The 24398-nt window shown below is 39.9% G+C and overlaps 1 protein-coding gene across 1 annotated transcript in view; it reads right to left on the reverse strand.

Moving 5' to 3' along the window:
- Positions 1–11932: 11932 nt before the first annotated feature.
- Positions 11933–24398, reverse strand: part of LOC132824721 (synapsin-3-like) — a 298538-nt gene continuing 286072 nt past the window's right edge. The window contains exons 12-14 of the mRNA XM_060839391.1: positions 21812–21905; positions 14321–14627; positions 11933–12075 (exon numbers count right to left, since the gene is read on the reverse strand). Of these exons, the coding sequence (XP_060695374.1) occupies positions 11943–12075; positions 14321–14627; positions 21812–21905 (534 nt within the window). The 3' untranslated portion in view covers positions 11933–11942. The remainder of the gene's footprint in view (positions 12076–14320; positions 14628–21811; positions 21906–24398) is intronic.

The raw sequence follows: 24398 nt of genomic DNA on the forward strand, positions 1-24398 counted from the left end.
TAGGAGAGACCACATTGTGAATGCTGAATTCAATAGGCTAGATTAAAAAATGTACAGGTAAAGCACTGCTTCACATGGAAGGAGCCCTTGAAAAGGGACAACATAAAAGCAAAAGTATTACACCTCCTGTGGTTATATTGGAAGGTACTATAGGGGGAGTGTGAGGTGTTGAAGATGACACAGCCTATCAGGGTCTATATATGCCAGTCCATTACTTCCTAGGTCTGTTGCAGTATTCCAGTCTTGTTGCAATATTCAAACACAATCTGGGTGGAGCAGCAACTTGCTTTCCACTTTGACACTCCTGAGTCACCACTGAGTTTAACGATTTCAGACCCTGAACCTTGTCCTTCATTTTGTTACTCCAGCATCCACTGCATTTAGCTTTTGTTTAGTCACTTTGAAATAACTGATGATTGTGAGAAGTGCTATGTTTTTTGTTTGTTCAGGGGCCATGGCTGTCAATAGCAAGGCTAGCATTTACTACTGTACCTTATTATCCTTGACTGCATGACTCGGTTTCCGGTATTGAGACTGGCTCTAATGCAACGAGGGGTACGTCAGATTCCAAACAAGCGATTGTGATAGAGAACTCCATAGTTAGAGGGACCGACTGACGTTTCTGTGGCTGGCAGCAGGAAATATAATGGTGTGTTGCCTCCATGGTGCCAGGATCAAAAATATCTCAGAAAGGGTGCAAATATTTCCAAAGGTGAGACAGACCAGCAGGAAATTGTTGTATACATTGGAACTAAAGACACAGGAAGGAAGAATATAGAAAGTAGGCAGGAATTTAAAAAGGAGCTCCTTGAAGGTAGTAATATCTGGATTACTCCCAGTGCCATGAGCTAGTGAGGGCAGGAATAGGAGGATAGAGCAGATGGATGTTTGGCTAAGGAGAAGGATTCACATTTTTAGATCATTGGAATCTCTTCTGGATGAGAAATGACTTGTATACAAAGGATGGATTGCACCTGAATTGAAAGGGGACTAATATACTGGCAGGAAAATTTGCTAAAGTTGCTTGGGAGCAGTCCAGCTAGTAAAGGGGTAAGGGGGAAGACCCAGGGAGATGGTGAAGAAAGGGATCAGGCTTGAGACCGGTGCAGTTGGGAAAAGAAGCAATTCAAACAGTCTGGGCAGGCAACAACATGGCAGAGAATGAGTTGGACTGATAAATCCAAATGCATTTATTTCAAGGCAAGAGGCCTAACCAGTAAGGCAGATGAATTCAGAGCATGGTTGGGAACACGGGACTGAGATGTCATAGCGATTACAGAGACATGGCTCAAGGATCGACAGTACTGGCAGCTTAATGTTTCAGGGTATAGATGCTACAGGAAGGAAAGAGAGGAGGGTAAAAGGGGGAGTGGTGTTTTTGATTAGGGGTAATGTTATAGCTGTACCTAAGAAGGATATTCCTGGGAATATGTCCATTGAAGTTATTTGGGTGGAATTGAGAAATAAAAAAGAGATAATCACCTTACTGGAATTGTGCTATAGACCCCCCCCAATAGTCAATAGGAAATTGAGAAACAAATTTCTATGGAGATCTGCATTATCTGTAAGAAAATTAGGGGATTTTAATTTTCCAAACATAGACTGGAACTTCCATAGTGTTACGTGCTTGGATGAAGAGGAATTTAGTAAGTGTATACAAGAAAATTTCCTAGGAGAAAGTGAGGACTGCAGATGCTGGAGATCAGAGTTGGAGTGTGATACTGGAAAAGCACAGCTGGTCAGGCAGCATTCAAGAAGCAGGAGAATCGATGTTTCCTGACTGAATGTGGATATACCTGCTACAAAAGGTGTGAAACTTGACCTACTTTTGGGAAATAAGGCAGGGCAGATGGCTGAGGTGTAAGTGGGGGAGCAATGTGGGGCTAGTGACCAACATTCTTTTGGTTTTTAAATAGTGATGGACAAAGATATTCTGGATCTAAAAGTTATCTACATTGGAGGAAGGCCAATTTTGATGGTATTAGGCAAGAACTTTTAAAAAGTTGATTGAGGCAGATGTTTGCAGGTACAAGGATGGCTGGAAAATGGGATGTTGCTATTAGGGTGAAAGATGAGGCTGATAGGCACAGGGAATGCTGGATGACTAGAGAAATTGAGATTTTGGTCAAGAATAAGAAGGAAGCTCATGTCAGGTATAGACACGTCATGTCAAATAAATCCTTAGAGCATAAAGGTGGCAGGAATATGCTTAAGAGGGAAATCTGGAGAGCAAAAAAGGGCCATGAGATAGCTTTGGCCAGGAGGGTTCAGGAGAATCCAAAGGGATTCTATAAAAAAATTATGGACAAAACAGTAACTAGGAAGAGAATAGGGCCTCTTAAAGACCAACAAAGCTTCCTATGTGTGAAACTGCAGGAGATACTAAACGAGCATCTTGCCACAGTATTTACTGTGGAAACAAATATGGAAGATAGAGAATGTGGGAAATAAATAGCGGCATATTGAAAAATGTTAACATTGTAGAGAGGAAGTCTTAAAACGTATAAAGGTAGATAAATTTCTGGGATCTGATCAGGACTGTGTGGGAAGCTAGGGAAATGATTGCTGGGCGCCTTGCTGAGATATTTGCATTATCGATAGTCAAAGGTGAGGTGTCAGAAGACTGGAGATTGGCTAACATGGTGCCACTATTAAAGAAAGGTGGTAAGGAAAAGCCAGGGAATTATAGATTTTAGTGAGCTTGCTATTGGGAAAGTTGTTGGAAGAAATCTTGAGGGACGGGATTTACATGTATTTGGAAAGGCAAGGATGGATTAGGAATAGCCAACATGGCTTTGTGCTTGGGAAATCATGTGTCACTAACTTGATTTACTTTTATTGAAGCAGTAACAAAGAGGATTGATGAGGGCAGAGTGGTGGACATGATCTACATGGACTTCAGTAAGGCATTCAACAAGCTTCCTCATGGGAGACTGGTTAGCAAGGTTGGGTCACATGCAATACAAGAAGAACTAGACATTTGAATACAAAATTGGCTCGAAGATAGAAGACAAAGGGTGGCGGTGGAGGGTTGCTTTTCAGACTGGAGGCCCGTGACCAATGGAGTGCCACAAGGATTGATGCTTGGTCCATTGCTTTTTTTAATAAATGATTTGGATGTGAACATAGGTATGGTTAACAAGTTTGCAGATGGCACCAAAATTGGTGATGTAGTGGATAGCAAAGAAGGTTACTTCAGTGTGAAACGGGACCTTAATCAGGCATTGGGCTGAAGAGTGGCAGATGGAGTTTAATTTAAATAAATGTTGCATTTTGTTAAGACAAATCAGGGCAGGACTTAAAAACTTAATGGGAAGGTCCTGGGGAGTAATGCTGAACAAAGAGAGCTTGGAGTATAGGTTCATAGTTCCTTTAAAGTGGAGTTATGGATAGATGGGATAATGAAGAATGGGTTTGGTACACTTTCCTTTATTGATCAATGCATTGAGTAAAGGAGTTGGGAGGTCATGTTGCAGCTGGGCAGGACATTGATTGGACCAGTTTTGGTATACTGTGTGCAATTCTAGTCTCCCTGCAAGAGGAAAGATGTTGTGAAACTTGAAAGGGTTCAGAAAAGATTTACAAAGGTTGGAGGGGATGAGCTATAGGGAGAAGCTGAAAAGGCTGGGACTATTTTTCTGGAACATCAGAGGCTAAGGGGTGACCTTATAGATGTTTGTAAAATCATGAGCGCCATGGATAGAGTGAATGGACAAGGACTTTTCTCCAGGGTGGGGTAGTCCAAAACTAGAGGGCATAGCTTTAAGATGAGAGGGGAAAGGTCAAAAAGGGCTTGAACCTTTTCAGACAGCAGATGGTGCATGAATGGAATGAGGTGCCAGAGGGAGTGGGGTGGAGGCTGGTACAATTACAACATTTAAGAGGCATTTGGATGGGGATATGAATAGGAAGGATTTAGAGCAATATGGGCCAAATGCTGGCAAATGGGACTAGATTAATTTTGGATATCTGGTCAGCATAGACATGTTCATCTCTATGACTCTATTTTGTTTCTTTATGTGCAAAGTGATTAATCATCTTGCAAATAGGCCTCTGTTTTGCCCATGCTTATTTGCTTATGTCTCGAATGTGTCTCTGTCTAATACCAACCTGGTCTGTTCTTCCATAAATGCATTGTAGCTGATTATTAATCAGCTCATATCATAACTTAAGAGTCATTTTGTGCTTTCATAGTAGGATGTCTTCTTATGCCTCAGACAGTCCCGAGTTTAAGCAACTGAAAAATTATTTCAAAGAATGATCTGGAATATTCAGTGCATACTGATCAATATTTTCCCTCTTCCCCGTGTTCTGATTTTGCTGTTCATACATAACATTGAACCCATGTTAAAGTGTGCATTGAAATTTTGCAATCTCTCCTGTCTGGCCTTTCTGATCCTGAGATTTGGGTTCGAATATAGCTTGCAGTGATGTTCTCTAGCACTAATAGCAAGGTTGCAACTCATGTATGCTTAAGTTTTTTCGTTAATTATATTGCTACATCGTGGTTTTGCCACTGAGTGGGAAAAAAATTCCAATTGTTTTGTATCTCCCTTCATTTCCACAATAGCAGTGTGTGGAAAATACTCACAAATAAGAACATAAATTGCTCAAAAAGTGCAGCAGGTCTGACAGTATCTATGGACAGAAGGCACAATTAATGTTTCAGGTCCAATGACCCTTCTAACTTTGCTTTCTCTCCACAAATGCTGCCAGATCTGCTGAGTTTTCCAGCAATTTTTATTTTTTGTTTCTGATTTCGAGCATCCACAGTTTTATTTTTAGTGCAAAATGCTCATTCGTTTTAAGTTGTAATTCAAACTTGCAGACTTTTTTTTCAGTAGCTGACTAACAGCTCTGAAAATCTGCACATTTTTATTTTGCTCAAAAAGCGCACAACCTTCAGGCAGTCAATCCATGTAATATTTTATAAATTCCTGCTTTGGAAATAGAACCACTCTGACTCAAGGTTGGGACACAGACAGACTCTAACCTCACACCTTTAAGGCATTGTCTGAGCTGAAATGTTCACTTAAGGTTTTATATAAAAAAAGAGATATTTTGAGAATGTGACTTAAAAAGTTCTGGAATTTGCGTATTAATGAATCAAAACTGCACCGAATTCTAAAAGATGAAATACTTATCAGCAATCTAGGTTTGTTCAATATACCATTTCAGTTGCATGACACTGTAATCTTTTGCTATAAATTCTGTGTCTTATGATCCTGTCCCACAGCTACCTGATGAAGAAGCAGCGCCCCGAAAGCTAGTGGTTCCAAATAAACCTGTTGCTGACTATAACCTGGTGTTGTGCAATTTTTAACATTGTTTGTTAAGTGTGGACCAGCCTAGTTTGATTAAATAAGTTTGAGATCTTCAGTGTTATGTAAATGTATAGTACTTGCTTACCAGGGCAATACATAAGTGAACAAACTTGTTTTTTTCTGGTCAATAATATTGACACAAATGAATCAGTGTATCATAGGGTATCAAATACATAATTTTGTTGTGACCAAAGGTTACAGATTAAAAATGTAAAGAAAGTCAAATTAACTTGTATGTTCTGTAAGTCAAAAGAATTTATAATTACAAAAGATATATGGTAAATAACCCAGACCATTTAGTCATACCAGTCTATGATTAAAGTGAATTTAGTGAATTTTTCATACCCAAATACTTGCCCAGTCATTGTAACAAGCAAGCGATTCTCCTGTCCTACTGATCATAATAATTTCAAGAGATCACCTAATTAGGATTTTCAAATCCTCCTAATTTCAAAAGGAACCTTCTGCTTTTAGAAAGTTTTCTTTGAGATGAGCTAGCTTTTGCTGCAACATATTGTATCAATATTCTGATGTTATTTAAATTGTGTAACAGTAAATGTTCCATCGAAATTCTGATTGAACTAGATAGCTACAAATCAAGTTTGAATTTTAAAATATAAATAAATATGTGCAACATATATCCAACAGCACAAGTAAATAATAAGGTAAAAGTGAAATATTCGATGAATAGCAGGGTATTGCTCCCATTTGTTCTGCTCCATTTTCCAGAGATGGAAAATGCTGTCAAAGTTGACATTTTCTTGGGCTCAAGGTTAGAATTTTATCCTCAGAGATCCAGATGGTAACTTAGTGTGTTGTGAGACCTGGTGTTGGTCTTTACCATTAAACTGAAGCCATGTTTACAATCAATACTGGAGGCTTGAAAGATGTCATGTACATAAACCAACCCAGACAAGTGTGTAAACTGTTCTATTACCATGTTGGCAAATGCACAAATTGCCCTTGCTTTCACTTTTTTTTTTGCATCAAAATGTTTTATAGTACTTGTACTGCTTGCATTTGCAATTGGTTACAGATCCATTAATTTGTATAGTTAGACACCGACACAAGACTATTTGGTATTTGTAAGTTTACTTATATTTTCAAATTTGGGGGAAATCAGTGTGTTGATATCAAATGCAGACCATTCTTGCAACTCATTATGGAAGTTGAGATCTAAACTTTCATGTGATTTTGTAATATAACAGAGACTGGGAATTAACAGACTTGCGGCCCTCCCCATCGGCAAGAAAGTCAACAGTTGAGTGTGCCTCTATTAGACCTGAAACCTGAAACCCCAACTCTACCTTGCATGGCAATTACTTGCCTGAATTTGTTGCTACTGCTCCACCAAGATGGGTTATCCAGCCTCAAAGCTGCTGCTCAATTAGAGAGCTGGTACCTCTAGTCTTGCAGTGGCAATGGGAATGGTGGCCACTGCTAGAACTTAAAAAAAAACCCAGGCCAGGTGAGAAAGAACTGATGTTTATTTTGTATTAGATATCATAGTGAGTTTGTACTTTAGTTACACTTACAAACAAATATTTTCATCGTTTATGATGCTAAGCCATACAGATCGGGAAAGTCTCAGATCTTGTCTTTTGACTATAATAGAAGGTGCAAAGGTCAGGGTGTTACATGAAGACAGCATCAGACTTTGTTGTGCTGTCCTGTATGATTTAAAGTCTACTTACACACTATCTAAATTTACATAGAATTGGCAGCTTCCATATAGCTAATGGCCGCAGAGATCTGTACTTGAGAATGATATTGGATCATAGTTGGCTGAAGAGGAGGGGGAAAATAATATCTATGGAAACAGCTATACAGACCACAAAAAAAATCAACTTTATTTTAAAAGAAACAAGTGTCATCACTTAATTCGACATTACAACAACATGTAGGCCAAGTATAACATTCTTCCTCATTACGATTAAATTACAACTTCAATAAATAACATTAGAAATTTACCAATATAAGATTTTAAAAATGTAAATCAGATTCTTCATTTTAATACCATCCAGAACAGGTTAATGGAGGGCAAGTAACAGATGGTATATTTCAAGAACATTGACATGGGAGTGGATCCTCTGGGGTGGGGGGGCGATGCACTGAAGTCTGAATTTGAAATGCTGGGAGAAGGAGTAGGTCGGCCACCACTTCATTTTAAACAAAATGCAATGGTACTAACTATAACATTTTAATATTCCTATGGCTATTGCCGGTTTCAACTGAGGATCTTTGCTACCTCTGAAAAGAAATGGCAGGAGTTAGGAGTAAGTAATCAATTGTTTTTAGCCATCAATAGACAGGGTAAAAATTCACCTTACTTTCTGAGCTCAGTCACACTTCTGCAGCAAGGACTCAATACCAGGTTGCTTGGTATCATTTCCAGGTTAGGAAACCCCATTGGAACTGTTGATGTTTTTTTGGAAAAATGGTCAGTTCCAACATAAAAATAAACTCAACGTAATATGAAAACTTTTTGGTACATAAGGGGCTGTACCATCCTATCCTGCATCGATGCTTTATATTGGGGTGTTAGGATACTAATTCTGTTTTGAAATATTCCTGGAGGCCTCATAAAATAACCTGTTACTGCCAGTCACCCTGCTCCACACTCCTAGTGTTGGTTGCCAAACATGCCTGTCCTTGTGCTATCTTTCTTTTTAGTTGGAAAGTGGATTTAACTCTTTATTACTCAATTATATAATTTTTAACTGTTGACCTGTACTCCTCCCCATACCCAATATTTTAAATCTCATAACAAAAGTATTCAGAAAATTTAAGGAATAATTCACTTTTAGTTAGCCTTGGGTTGCTCGCAGCAGCATCCAGGAAGTCTGTCTCTAATTATTGGTGGTGCCAGAGCAATCCTAAAGTTGGCAAACCATTAGGAAGTGCTTTCAAGATTGTTGTCCTATTGCAATGAGGCCAAACAAGATATGCCAGTTGTCAATTAATTGGGTTGTGAGTTGGGATGGGACAGGAAAGGTACTTTACAGTTGGGTCAAATTAGAGTCAGAGTCATACAGCATGGAAACAGACTCTTCAGTCCAACTTGTCCATGTCAACCAATTTTCCCAAACTAAACTAGTCCCATTTGCCTGTGTTTGGCCCCTATCCTTCTAAACCTTTCCTACTCATGTACCTATCCAAATGCCTTTTAAATATTGTAACTGCATCTGCCACTTCCTCTGGCAATTCATTAAAGAGCCTGAGAAAACTCACGGTTTAGGCTCTGATAAATGATCATCCACTTCAGTGTACTAAAGTAGCCTTTGTGGTTTCAGAAAAGGAATGGTAGAAAAATATTTCAAATAAAGCATCAAAATAACATCAAGGCAGTTGTCAGACAATCATGCATTTTTAAATCACTAAAAGATTGACAACATTTTCTATAACCATGTTTTGGGAAAGAACTTTCTTTTTTATCTACATTAGCAAAATAACTACGCACTTCAGATGGTCTTTTCGCTAACTAGACATTGTTAGTGGATCTATTAGGCATGCTACAATTAGAAGTAACAAATAGTAAGAGAATCCCATTTATTGGAATTTGTCGCACATCACCTTTCTGGTAACTTGAATTATGCTTTGAATGAAGCCGATATTTGACAGTTGCATCTGTCCAAATTTTCCAATTGTGTTTATAATTGTGCTACAATTTGCAATTTTCAACTATTAAGACTTAATATTTTAAGAATGGCAAAGAGAACATACCAATGTGAAAAGAAAGCAAGATCTTGGTAAAGTCTACCACATCTTGGGGAAGCACAATGAGAAACTGTCAATTATTTTTCTGATGGTTTCAATTTAAAGGCCTGGAATGTTACAAATACCAGTCTGGAACTTTAAAACCCATTTTCTAGTTTAATATATCTTGTTCAGTGGGATCCAATGCACCAATTTCTATGGAATGCCCTTTGTTTAACAATCCATTGTTATAACCGTGAGGGTTTTCTCACTGTCTGTACTACAGTGCAAGTTAAAAGCATTGCTTCCTTGGTGTACTACTGACACAAAGATTTCAGAAACTGCTACATATGAACCTAAGCTACACAGCTTCTCTCAAGATGTAATCAATTGACTTAGATAGTTACAGATGAAGCAGGCTATCCAGCTTCTAATAACATCAATTGGAGCAAAATTATTTCTTAAAGTACTCCCCTAATTTAGCTGCATTATATTTGGAACTTTAGAACTTAATTATCTTTATGTATAGAAGACTTACTTTATCAATGCTCAAATAATCTTTTTATTTGTTTAAGGGCTGTTTTCTTAAATTCTACTCACTCAGGTTTAATTAAACGTCCTTATTAACATTCATCATTGCTTTATCTTGTAAAGCTCACGTTCTTTCAGTGGCTCCTCGTAACTTAGATTGTGATCAATCTCATTGCATCCCATGTACTTTCTCTGTGCCTATGAAGTGCTAGGGTAATAACCTTTTTAAAAAATTACACAAACCAAGGGCACTGGTTTGTCAACTTTTGAAGCAGTTCAAAACCTAAGGCACATCGAATTGGATTGACTTCTTCATGGCCTCATATTTATCTAAATTTTCTTTATGCATTTATAATGTAACTGCCTCACTTTCACAGGGTAAAACATTACATGTTCTATTTCCTTAAGAAAGATTTTTCTCCTATACTCCCTTCCCTTCCCATTTAGTGATGATTCTATTTGAAACCTTCATTATCAGTCATTACGGTTCAAAGAAGTCATTCAATCCATTGTGCCTGCACTGCATCTATTACCTAATGTCAACCTCTTGCCTTTGTCCTACATCCCTGCACACCATTACTATCCAGATAATCATCCGATGTTGTCCTGAATGCCTCAATTGAGCCTGCCTCCACCCAACTTTAAGTCTATGCCTTCTTATTTCTTTTACAGGCAGAAACATTTCACTACATTGCCCAGCCATGATTAAAATAAAAAAATTCTATTATTCCCTTAGACTTTGATGTGCCTGTGAAAACAGTCCTAATGTCTCATTTTTACTCAGTGCATTCCCACACACTCTTGTGATTCCGTTTTGATTTGGAGGTATTGGTGTTGAATTAGGGTGTTTAAAGTTAAAAATCACAAACCCACAAATCCAGTGGGTTTATTTGGATGCACTAACTGGTGCTTCTAAATAAACATGTTGGACTATAACCTGGTGTTGTGTGATTTTTAACTTTGATTCTGTTGGGCGCTTATATTTTTACATGATTTAAAATCTGCCCCGGATACAACACATAAGAATTCTCATTAATCTCAAATGCAGGGACTAAAAGGAGACCCTTTTGAAAGTTTCATGTCCTCCTGTTTATGTCAACCATTTCCACATTTATCTTCGACTGGACTGATGAACTGAGAATAGCATCTAGCTGCAGATAAAAATGGAATGCAACTATGGGCAATTTCCAATTGCATTCATTCCCCTTCCTACAAATAGTTTTTTTTGCCTACAAATAGTCTTTTGGTAGAACAGATCTTTATTTTTCATCTGGCACTTTGGTATTTCTTAAATTATCCCAATGTAAAGGGAAAACACAAATTATGAGAGAACAGTACTGATTGGTTGGCAAATAGATTCTGCTAGTCCTGCTGCCATGGAGAATACACCACTCTAATGACAATTGGTAGTTAACTGTCAGGTTAACTAGGCATGTTGACTTTAATTGGTCAAGGCAATGCCCTGAGAAATTAACCTAAGAAAGGAGGTCATGTTCGTGTTCTGACTGCGACGAACAGGGCCCTGTATATTAATATACATTACTTGTCAGTGTAATTCTTATCATATTTGGGATTACTTAGCCAATGTTGCCCAATCATGGAATCACATCTATTTTTCAGCAAAAACGCCTATCCTGACTTGTAAAGACTCAATAATAAATATGGGCTGGTGGTGGGTGGTGGTTTCTGATCTAGTTGATAATCATTACATATTTGCAGTCCAGACTTGGAAATATTTTCCTGCTGTTTACTAAATAAGAAAGCACTGTAGAGGTCACTGCCTGTCTAAAGTGGTATTGACTCATTTGAAGTTAGTTTCTCTTATTTGTCTCCGATACTGAGCAAACTTTTACAAGTTTAGAATGCAAAATAATGAGATATCTACAATTCAAATTAGAACGGAATCAGAAGAAGAATAAGAAATGCGGGCAGAATTCAGTGCTTTATAAAAGTGACACACAAGAACATGAAAATGATCTAAATGGATTGGATGGATGTACTGGTTCTGTCATCAGGGATTAGTGTTGAGCCCATTTTGTATAGTTAAAATCCAAATAAATGATGATTCTCTGATAATAGCATTCGATACGATACTCAACAAGCTGCTTTGAGAGATAAAGTGCACAGTTATTCACGTCACACAACTTACATCTGCATACACCTGGTAGAGCAGGATTTTTGTTTTGCCTCTTGGCCAAGTTGGAAAACAATACCTCATTTTACAGCTTGTTATCCATAAAGGGAAATGCACAGTCCATTGATCAAGTGAGGGAGTTTGCACCTCATATCCCAGTTATTTCCATCTGAGTTGTTATCAAGTTTCGAGAATAGTTTGGCAGGTGTCTGGGTTTCAAGTTTGACTTATTTCATTAAAGAGAATACTGTAAAGAGTTAATCAGAAAAGAGGCTGGCAAAGGACTTCCTTAGGTTACGAATTGTTTCTGCTTTTGCTTCATCTTCATTAGTGCCGGTACGCTGAGGGGATTCAGTAATACTGAAACTGTTTGTCAACGATTGTGATTTGCTGAAAAGGAAGTTAAATGAGAGGTTTCTGTTAGTGCACTTTTTGTCATGCTTGAATTATCTAAATGCAAGAACTATTGCCCACATACGAAATAAAACAACATGCACTTTTAAATGGTCCCCACTATTCCCTTACAAATCATGAATTTTAATTACTGGCATATTGTATGTGTTCAAAATGAAGGGGGATTAATATTGAAGAGGGACGTGTCCCATTTCAATCATTCAAAAAGTCACCATCCAGCTCACCTAGATCCGGTTTAAATGTAAAACTCCCTCTCATTTGGTTTACCTCAACCCAAAAGTCAGAGCCATATATGCATGGTACTACTGTAATATTTTCATCACCCACTAGGATAAAATATGATATAAAATAACACTCTTGCCGGAGAGCTTTGCTCACTCGGATCATATATCAAAAATTCAGACAGGTTGTGAGATAGAAGATCTTCTGATTATTAATTTTGTATCAGGTCCAGACACTTCATGTGATCATACATTATACTTTACTAGCTCTTTTACAACTCAAACTTCACTAATTAGCAGATTTAATTGGTCCAGCAACTGAATTCATCCAATCAGGTTTGCTGTTGTTCTCCTACTATACCCTTCAGTACAGAATGTGTGGCTCTCCATGCTCTTTAAGCTCACTTATGCACATGATGTTTGTCCTTAGGATTTTCACAATTGTGGGGAAGCAAGGCTATTATGAATATGAAATATTTATTCAGCATGCAGAAAGGTAGAAGACAGAGGATGGTACAGGGTTGCTTTTCAAATTGGAGGCCTGTGACCAACAGTGTTCCACAAGGATTGGTGCTGGGTCCACTGCTTCTTGTCATATTTGGATGTGAGTATAGTTAGTAATTTTGCAGATGACACTAGAATTGGAGATGTAGTGGACAGCGAAGAAGATTACCTCAGAGTACAACGGAATCTTGATCAGATGGGCTGAGGAGTTACAGATGGAGTTTAATTTGGATAAAAGGTGAGGTGCTGCATTTTGGAAAGGCAAATCCAGGCAGGACTTATACACTTAATGGTAAGGTCCTGGGGAGTGTTGTTGAACAAAGAGACCTTGGAGTGCAGATTCATAGTTTCTTGAAAGTGGAGAAGGCATTTGGTATGACTGCCCTTATTGATAAGTGCACTGAGTATGGGAGTTGGGAGGTCATTTTGTACCTGTACAGGACATTCGTTTGGCCCATTCTGAAGTATTGCATGCAATCCTGGTCTCCCTCCTATACGAAAGACATTGCAAAACATGAAAGGGTTCAGAAAATATTTATGAAGATGTTGTCAGAGTTGGAGCTGTAGGGAGAGGCTGAATAGGCTGGGGCTATTTTCCACGGAGTGTCGGAGGCTGAGGGGTGACCTTATTGAGGTTTATAAAATCATGAGGGGATAGGGCAAATAGGCAAGGTCATTTCCCCCGGAGGAGGGGATGGGGGAGAAGAGAGAGTCCAAAACAAGAGGGTATAGGTTTAAGGTGAGGAGCTTAAAAGTATAAAAGGGACTTAATGGGCAACTTTTTCACGCAGAGGGTGGTGCATGTATGGAATGAGCTGTCAGAGGAATTAGTGGAGACTTGTATAATTGTAACATTGAAAAGGCATCTGAATGAATATATAAATAGGAAGAAGGGTTTAGAGGGATACAGGCCAAATGCTGGCAAATGGTATTCGATTTATAAGCTATCTGGTTGGCATGGACGAGTTGGACCGAAGGGTCTGTTTCTGTGTTTATATTTCTGACTTTAAAGGTTGCTGAAACACCCAGCTATTAAATTCCTGGACCTATTGCTTTTTGTATCTGGAAATCTCTATTATTAGCAATAGCTTTGACAATAAAAGATACTAAAAATAATGGAAGCCAATATTTTGGCAATTTCATGGTTTGATGTTGCCTTAGCTTGGTACACCTGTGATACTGACAGGCACTGTACTATTTAAATACTTCACACCATGCCACGCAACTTCTAATATATCATTGAGTAGGAACTGAATTGGTTAATACTACTTCATCCCCATACACTCAACAAGGAACACAGTGCAAGGAGAGGTGTGTTGGACAAGAGAACTTTTCTTGCATGATTCAGTTGCCTTTTAGCTGTATTGAGAGAAAACAGTAAGGGGTTAGCTACCAACTTGTCTGGGAAAGAACGCGGGGAGGGATAAGAGAGGAAAATACTGTTTAAGAAATTTAAATATTTACCTTTTGTAAAACTGCCCATTTGGGCTACTTACTTGAGCAGTGGCTGTGGTGCTGTGCTCTGTTGCTGTAGGTTTCCTCCCCCAGACCTTGGTTGTGAGAGGGCTTGGCCTGGTGCTGGAGGCCTCGATGGCTGTGCAGAGAAAGCTCCAGGCTTGTAAGATTGGTTAGGAGAGGTGCCTGCAGATTTGACCTGTTTTGGAGAACCTGAACCTGGAGATTTCTCTTGCTGATTTGTGCTGGACTGAGGACTCTGGGGTTGCTGGCCTGGTGGAGAAGGCCTTTGATGAGGCACTGTGTTGGAACGCTGAATCTGAGGACTTTGGGGTTGTCGTGGGCTTCCTGCATTTAAGAAAAAAATGCAAGTTTCACAAAATCTGATTTCTTTCTCTTATCCCTCTTGCAGTACTTCCTCCTAAGCGATCTTCTACAAGCCTTCTGTGGCCTAGAGGGATGCATCCTTAGGTATTTTGAAACCTTCTGCTTAGAGTTCTCAGGCAATATTACATCAACAGTTCATCGGGTTTCATTTATCATGAGAAAAATAGTCCATAATAAAAAGGTCAGGAGCATACCTTCCCTGGAGTTAAGGCAGAAATGAACTCTGACATTGCATCTGACTCTGAACAACTTGTATGATTTCTGCACATGTAGAGTTCAGGACAACTTAAGTTATGGGCAATTAATCCAATAAAAAAAAAACTTGAACTGAAGCCGGTTCTATAAGCCTCTTTTGATTGTGTGAAGTACTGATCAATGTTTAGGAAGGGACCCAATGATATTTTTTCCAGCAGACTTCTTAAGGAAATGGGGTCTACATGTCTTGTCTTTGTGGCATAGACATTGCATGGCCAGGCCAGCCTCTGCACTGAGAGGCACAGAACAAATTGGAATAGGTTGCTTGTTGGTTTTCTTTCCTGCTCGGCAATTAGCACTGCTTCCGCCTGCCTTGATAGTCCTAAAGATCAGCTGCTTAGCAGTGAAGGAGAGGGATATGCCAGGCACAGCAAGCGCCATAACTCATTTTTATCTGTCAACCTGGTGAAGCTATGAAGTGGGACCTACTTGTATGCAAGTACAGGGGCAGACAGGGCCAAGCTATCACACAACCAACAGATTAGATGTAAGCTTTGCTTCATCCAGTCAGGAATGGTAGTGAATAATTAAGTAACTCACTGTAGGTAAAGGCACCTATCCCCAGCCTCGATGATAGGAGTATGGTGTCCAACATATCAAGACAAGGCACAACACTGAAGCATTTACATCCATCAGAAATACCAGATGGGTGAATCATCTCAGCCTCTGCCAGAGGATCAAGCATCACAGTTACAGGTCTTCCACCATTTGATTCACTAAAAGTGATATCAAGAAATGGCTGAATGCACTGTATATTGGAAAAGCGATAGGCCCTAACAACAGTCAGGCATTTGCACTGAAGATGTGCTCCAGAACTAGTTGTGCCATGCTGTTCCGGTACAGGTACAACACACAGAAAATTTCCGAGTACATCCTGTAAACAAAATGGACAAATCCAACTTGACCAATATATTGATGCAGGGATCATCAACAGTGCTGTCAAGTCAGCCTTACACAGGAATAATCTGCTTACTGATGTTTAGTTTGGGTTCTGCCAGGGCCACTTGGCTCCAGATTTCATTACAGGCTTGGCCCAAACATGGACAAATGAGATGATGCAAGAGTGACTATCCTTGGCAAAGGCAGCACTTGACAGAGTAAACCATCAAGGCACAATTCTCTACTGCTTGGAGTGACATCTAGCACAATGGAAGACGGAAGAGATCTATCATCCAGACCTAACCACCTTCTACTGCTTCAACAATAATCTTTCTTCTATCATTAGGCCAGAAGTGGATTGTTCACAAATGGTTCCATAATGTTGTGGACCATTTGTGACAACTCAGATACTGAAGTTCAGATGCAACAAGACATAGAGCACATCCAGGTTTGAGCTGATAAGTGACAAATAACATTTGTATTACAATAAGGGATAATCTATCACCTCTTGATATTCAATAGTTTTACCATTGCTGAACACCCTACTAACAACATCTTGCGGTTTATAACAGTCCAGAAAATGAGCTGGACAAGCCATTTGAATACTGTTGCAAGTAACTCACCTCCTGTCTCCCCAGTTCCTCTCTACCATCTACAATACACAACTCAGCAGAGTGATGGAATACTCCCCACTTGTCTGGATGACTGTAGCTTCAAAAACTGTAACCATGGCTGACATTATCAAGGATAAAGCAGCCCATTGATGCCCTATCCAATATCTTCAGCATTCATTCTCTTCACTACTGGTATACAGTGACAGTTGTGTATACCATCAATAAGGTGCACTGCAATAATTCACCAAGGCTCCTGCAATAGAAGCTTGCAGATCTGCAAACACTGCCAGCTAGAAGGATAAGGACAGCAGATAAGTGAGAACATGATCATCCGCAAGCTCCCCTCCAAGCTGCACACCATTCTAAGAGCAGGCATACTGGACTCAAAGTGTTAACTCTGTTCCTCCACAGATGCTGCCAAACTTACTGAGTTTCTCCAGCTATTTATATCTTGGCTTATAACCGTATCAGTGTTCCATCACTGTTCCTGGTTCAAAATCCTGGAATTCCCAGCCTAACAGTATTATGGGTGAACCTATACCGCAAAGACTGTAGTGGTTCAACAATACAGCTCATCGCCACCTACTCCAGGGTAATAAGGGATGGACAATAATTACCAGCCTTTCCAACACACACAATCCTATGAATGAATTGTTAAACAAAGATTAAGAGAATCTGTGTTAATGGCAATATTTGTCTCAACATAACCTTAATTGTATTTCTCAGATTCTATAAAAAAAATTAAGTTGTAAGTTTGCTTGCTGAGCTGCTGCATTTGTTCTCAGATGTTTCGTCACCATGATAGGTAACATCATTAGTGAGCCTCCAATAAAGGGCTGGTGTTCTGTCCCACTTGCTATTTATGCGTCTTGGTCTGTAGTGGTGGATGATATCACTTCTGGTTCTTTTTCTAAGAGGTTGGTAAATGGGGTCCAAATTGATATGTTTGTCAATGGAGTTCCAGTTTGAATGCTAGGCCTCTAGGAATTCCCATGCATGTCTTTGTTTAGCATGTCCCAGAATGGATGTATTATCCCAGTTGAACTGGTGCCCCTCTCGGTCTGTGTGTATGGATACGAGTGATAGTTGGTCATGTCTTTAGGGGCTAGTTGGTGGTCATGTATCCTAGTGACTAGGTTCCTGGCCAACTATTCAATGTAATGTTTGTTGCAGTCTTTGCAGGATATTTTGTATATGATATTCATTCTGCTGGTTGTTGACAAGGGGTCCTTTAAATTCACCAGGAGCTGTTTCAGTGTGGTGGTAGGCTTGTGGGCTACCATGATGCCTATGGCCGGAGTAAGCTGGTCGTCATCTCAGAGATGTCTTTAATGTATGGCAGGGTGGCTAGAGTAGATGTTTCAGTTTGCGTTATTGTTCCTTTGCCAGACTGTATGTCGGTGTACCGGGAAGTGAGACTATGCATCTGAGAGAAGGGTGGGGGCATTGTTTATGTAGCTTTGGTAATCCGTAAAAATAGAGGGTGTTGGATCCTTCAGGTTTCATTCTTTGGATGTCTGTCTTGTTAATTTCAACTGTCTTGTGAAGTTTCTTCAATGTCACTGCAATTCATTTTCCTATCTGTGGAGTCGGGTTCCTCGCCACCTGTTGGTAGGTGTCATTATCTGTGAGTATAATGTTTGCTTTTCCAACGTATTGTGTTCTGTTCAGGATGACAGCCATGCACCCTTTGTCTGCCTGTAGGATTACAATATTTCTGTCTTTTCTGGGGATTTCCTTCCCAGTGTGTTGAGGGTGTTCCCTTCTTTCTTTCTGCTTAGTGTTGGTGCTACTATGTGTCTGATGGCTGCTGGATTTCTTCTGTAAGTCCATTGTCTTTCAGATGGATTCCAGTGCTGCTAGGAAGTCCTTTCTGTCTGTGCCCGTGTGGTTGAAGTTCATCCCTTGTATTCGGAGGGTTAACTCATTCTTTAGGTAGCTGCTGTATCTGCTCACCTTACTCAAAATATGAAGACAACTTCTCCACTGTGACCTGCTGAAATTAAGATTATTTAAACCAGGTTCCTTTAAAAACACTGGGTCTGATTTTGTGTATTTTCCTCTCCCTCAAAGCATTAACATTGATTATGGAACCTGCAATGGTTCCAAGTGTTTGGAAGGTTCCAGTTCTGCAGCAGGGTATTTCTGTACCACATCTTTCCCTGAACCGTAAAAAGGAATTCTTTGAACAATACTATTACTCTTGTCAGTAAAAATGGGGAGGAGAACAAGTTCAACTGCTCAGACATTCAATTTTCTTTATCCCAGCACCTATCATTCATAGCCCCTCAAATATAAGTAATCCCTTCAAAAGCTGCCTCCATTTCATCAGCGATGCTATCATTAAGCTACACCACCTGCTGCAGGCTGAGTTGTAGATAGTTTCTAATACACAGGCAGTCTCCTGTTGCTGAGAAAATTGTTACAGTTTTTTCTAAGCTAGATTCAATTTTCTGATACGTAAAACCAGGGAAAAGTAGTAGAGCTGTATCTCAATGATAATCTTTCATGTCTACTAAAATGGGGTGAGCTCTGCCAGTCAGAGTCATACAGCACAAAAACAGACCCTTCGATGCAACTCCTCCATGCCGACCAGGTTTCCTAAACTGAACTCGTCCCATTTGTCTGCATTTGGTTCATATGCCACTAAACCTTACCTATTCATGTACCTGTCCAAATGTATTTTAAATGTTGTAATTGTACCTACCTCTACCATTCCTCTGACATCTCATTCCATACCTGCACCACCTTCTGTGTGAAAACATTGCCCCTCAGATCCCTTTTAAATCTATTCCCCCATCACCTTAAATTTATGCCCTCTAGTATTTTACTCCTCTATCCTTGGAGAAAAGACCTTAACTGTTCACCTTATCTATATCCCTCATTATTTTATAAACATAAAAGTCACTGCCCATCCATTCTCTCCCTATACTCAAAGCCTCCAGTCCCAGTAACATTCTTGTAAAGTTTTTCTGAACTCTTTCTCATTCAACAACATCTTTCCTGTAGCAGGCAACCAGAATTATACACAGCACTCTAAAAGTTGCTTCACCAATGTCCTGTATAGCCACAACAAAACATCCCAACGTCTATACTTGATGCTATGATCAATAAAGGCAAGCATGTCAAACGCCGCCATCACTATCCTATTTATCTGCACTTCCATTTTCAAGGAACTATGAACCTGCACTCATAGGTCCCTTGGTTGAACAACACCCCACCCCATCCCACTCCTCCCCCCCCACCACTCCACCCCATGCCCTCCCATTAACTGTATAAGTCTTGTCCTGATTTGCCTTACCAAAATGCAATACCTCATATTTATCTAAAACTCCATCTGCCACTTCTCAGCTCACTGATCAACATTTCATTGCACTCTTAGTTAACATTCTTCACAGTCCACTATATCACCAATTTTGGTGTCTTCCAAGGACTTACTCACCATATCTTCTCATCCAATTTGTTGATATAAATGACAAACAACAGCGGACCCAGACCTAATCCTGTGACACACTGCTGGTCACAGGCCTGCAGTCCAAATAACAACCCTCTCCCACCACCCCCTGTTTTACCATCAAGTCAATTTTGTATCCAATTGGCTCCTAATCCCACCCTGATCCCATGTGATTTAACCTAACCAGGCTAACCAATCTTGACTTTTGAAAGATCATGTCTTTCCATTCCATGCATTCTCAGGTTTCACTGAAGTAGAAACATTGACTTTTATTGGAATGATCAGACATGACAAAGCACCATAATTAACTCCTAATAACATTTTTTTTGCCATATATCAACCTTGTGGCAGAAGATGTTTGCATTGAATTATTTACAAAACCCCCATCACATCTGGGCTGGATTTTTAGGGCCTGCCAAGGTCAGCAATGAGGTGGACTGAGTCTGAAATTACTGCCAAGACTGCTATGCCTATGTCCAACCTGTTCCCAACATCTGTTGTTGTGGCTGAGGTGGATTTGGGACAGCCATTGGCCTCAATTATAGCCTTGTTAATAGAGGCCAACTGAACTTTTCCCACCGGCCACTCTGCTTTCCTGAGTCAGGTTCACCCTGTAGAGACCCAACCCTTAAATCTACATAACCCTAACTGTGGTGGCCTGATAGCCATCTCCTGCCCTGAAGGCAATCCAGCTGAGACAGTCTGTCCACCATCCTAATTGGACTGGGAACCCATCTCCATGTTAAAGTATCAGCAAGTGACTGTTTCCTCCCCCCCCCCCCCCCACCCAGGGTAAGTTCAGGACCCAAAAATGCTTTTGCTCCCTGGTTCTCAACGACAAAGTGAAAATTCAGTCCTCTGCCTATGCCCTGCATTCTTCAACACAGCATCCAGTTGAAGGGATAAGAGAGAGCAATGTTGTCCATTTGTGTTTTTATTCACTTGTGGGATGTGGGTGTCACTGGCTGGCCACCATTGATTCCCTGTCCCTAGTTGCCTTTGAGAAGGTGGTGGTGAGCTGTCTTCTTGAACCACTGCAGTCTGCGTGCTGTAGGTTGACCTTCAATGTCATTAGGGAGAGAGTTCCAGGATTTTGACTCATCATCAAGGAAGGAACGGTGATGTGTTTCCAATTCAGGATGATGAGTGGCTTTGAGGGGAACTTGCAGGTGGTGGTGTTGCCATGTGTCTGCAGCTCTTGTCCTTCCAGTTGATGTGGGTTTGGAAGGATCTTTGCTGAATTTCTGCAGTGCACTTTGTAGGTAGTACACACTGCTGCTGCTAAGCATCGGTGTTGGAGGGTGTGGATGTGGTGTAAATCAAGCGGGCTGCTTTGTCCTGGATGGTGTCAAGCTTCTTGAGTGTTGTTGAAACTACACCCTTCCAGGTAAGTGGGGAGCATTCCACCCGACCTCTGACATATGACTTGTAGACGGCAAACAGGCTTTGAAGAGTCAGGAGTTGACTCCCCATTATGTTTCCATTGGGTCACTGGACAATTATCTCCCCCAATGTTGTTAATTCTCTCATATTATTTCTTGGAAAGGATTTTCGTTCAAATTATACTATGAAAATGAAGGTGAATTACTACATAAGCTCCATATTAAAGACAAGTATTAAAATCAGATTAGGTAGATTTCTGAAATGTTATACTTGATGCAATGATGATGATCAATTGATTAATCTCAGACCTATAGCCAGCATAGCCTCAGTTCATTTTAAAAACAATGGTAAGCTTATACCTGAGTGAAGGATCGTTAACTGTTTAATTTTACAAAACAGCACAACTGACAATCATAACTATTTTGCAAGGAGAAAGGTCTGGGGCATTCCATCATGCTCCCTTATTTCACCTGTTGATAAATATATATTAAAGACATTTGTTTAGTTCCATATATGAATTGCTGGCCAAGTCCCTAAGTACTTGCTAAGGTAATACACACCTTGAGGTGCTGGACGGGCTTGGCCTGGCTGGCCCCACTGGGAAGTGGCTCCTGGCACAGGATGCGCTTGTGTTTTTGTTGACTGAGGCTGGACCTGTTGATATAAAGAGATTAAGGTGAATGTAGGGATATTTGCAGGAGCTGTGCAATAGACTTAATTGTCATTAGGACTGTACACCACTTCCTGGAGACTAAAAACTCCTAATTAGTTCAACAGAAATCAACTGAACCCTGAGGAAGACATCTGTAAAGTGCAACCTATTCGATGTTGAAAATTAACCTCACAATGCACTGTGCACATAAATTGATCCAGGCAAGAAAAGTGATTTTTAGGAACTGAAAGAGAGAAATATTGTTAGGTTATCTTGGAGAACGACATTTTCAAGATCGCAGGAGACTCAGGACAATATTGATTTAAGGGAAGAAAGCTGGTCTTTGATTCCTGCATCCATCCCTAGTAAATCATTGAATTGTGATGGAATGCACATTTTAAAACATAAATTTACGATATTGCAGATCACCTCAGGTCATTGGAAATTTGATGTAGCTGGACAAAATAGTTGTTTTTTGTGATCAGTGAAGCTACAAATCCTGCTTTCTATTAAGGTAGAAAAATGTAAAGCATTTTTAAAAACTTCTAAGAGAAAATGAATTCACAGCTTGAAAATTGGAAGAGATTGAAGGAACATAGGGATGGTGATGTCATGCAGCGACTTGTATACAAATCAACAGGTTTAAATTTGAGACTTAAGAAACAGGAGCCATTGTAGGTCAACAAGGGCAGGGAGGAATGGCTGAGCAGGATTTAACACTGGAAAACGAACAAAAAATAAAGCATTGAATCTTTACAGAGTGTAGTCATTGTAATGAGATCAGCGAGGTAGGCCTTACAGAATATGAATTCCTTGACTGGAACCAGATTAACAGCCCCAATCAGGGAGCCCTGGCTGATAGATAAGAACCGGAGTTTCAGACATCCTATACACTCTGAGAGCTGGCTCTGAGGGAGCTCGATCAGTGTTAAGGACTCTCCGTGTGTAAATAAAGGGTGACTTGGTGGCATTATTATACAGAGCTGATGAATGTATACAGTGTGGAGAATGAGTGGTCAACCAGAACAGCATCAGAGTAATCAGATCTAGGAGTGAGAAAAGAATGAATGAATGTTCAACAACAGACAGGCTTATTGTTAGAATTGAAGACAGCCATGCTACAGAGGTGGAAGTAATTTATTTTTATTATTAAAAGAGTCAGTATTGGAAACTCAGTTCAGTACCATAGACAGTGAAGAGGGAGAGGAATGAGGTTCGTGGTGTGGGAATAGCCTGTGGGGCTGAAGACAATGGCTGCAATCTTTGCAGTGCTTTTCTAGAGGAACTGTCAGCTCATCCAAAGCTAGATATTGGCATTGAAAATGTCAAGAGGTGATGGAGAGTTAGAGCTGGGTGGCATTAGCTAACCCAATGTCTGTGAATGTTTTTGCCAAGGTGTACCAATTCAAAGCAAAAGGAACCTGTAGTGAGTAATTAGTCTGGAAACCTCAAAGATGATAGAACAGAAGAAGGAGACACCATTGTTAAATGAGCATTGGCTAAAGCTCATTTTAGAGAGCCACCTTTTTGATTTCCAACCCACTTCTAAATCTGGGAAGACCATCTCTTCTTGCCATTAGGATGCTCCTTCTAAGTTAAACTTTCAACACATTTCTCCACCCTTCAGGATCTCTGCCTGTATTCCTGATGAAGGGCTTTTGCCCAAAATGTCGATGTTACTGCTCCTCGGATGCTGCCTGAACTGCTGTGCTTTTCCAGCACCACTCTAATCTAGACATAGGCAGTGATATTTACCTTACCTTTATGATGGATTGGAAGTTAAACTACCAAATATATCCTAAGCTGCTAACCACTACCATATTTACAAGTGATGCATTTGAGGAATCTGAGTGTCCCATTTTTGGAAGAGAAATTGGGAGTATGAGTTAAAATTATTTGCTTCTATTCAGACTTTCACAGGGCTTGGACGTTGGTAGCTAACAACTTGATAAGTGGGTGATATAGGAGTCCTTGCGGGCTTGGAGCCATAAGATTCCTTTGTTTAGCCACAATCCTACTGCTAACCATGGCCTCTCTCTTGTTTCTCTGAATTGCCAACTTCTGCCACCCTACCAACACTGATTACCAATTTTACCTTGTCACTATCTCCCTTGCTCATGCCACCAAACCTTTCTTGGTTCTTTGTTATATCTCCAACCACAAGACAGTCACACGCCTCTCACATTAATGTTTTCTTCCCCCATTCTTCCCATTGTCACAGTAGTCAATCTCCCATGCACCATCAAACCTAATTTCCAGGGTTATTCTCCAAGTGTCCCTGGTTGAGGATGCTTGTCAACAAAAACAAAATTCTGGAGATACTGGAAATCTGAAACAGAAACACAATGTTTTGGGCAAACTTGTCAGATCTAGCAGCATCAGTGAAGAGAGAAACGAGTTCATTTTTCAATTCCAGTAGAATTTTCCTTTATAACCAAATTTTCAAACAGCATTTTGTTTTTATTATGGGACTTAAGAGTCATACAACATAGAAT

Source organism: Hemiscyllium ocellatum, chromosome 19 (assembly GCF_020745735.1).
Source record: "Hemiscyllium ocellatum isolate sHemOce1 chromosome 19, sHemOce1.pat.X.cur, whole genome shotgun sequence".
NCBI lineage: Eukaryota > Metazoa > Chordata > Chondrichthyes > Orectolobiformes > Hemiscylliidae > Hemiscyllium > Hemiscyllium ocellatum.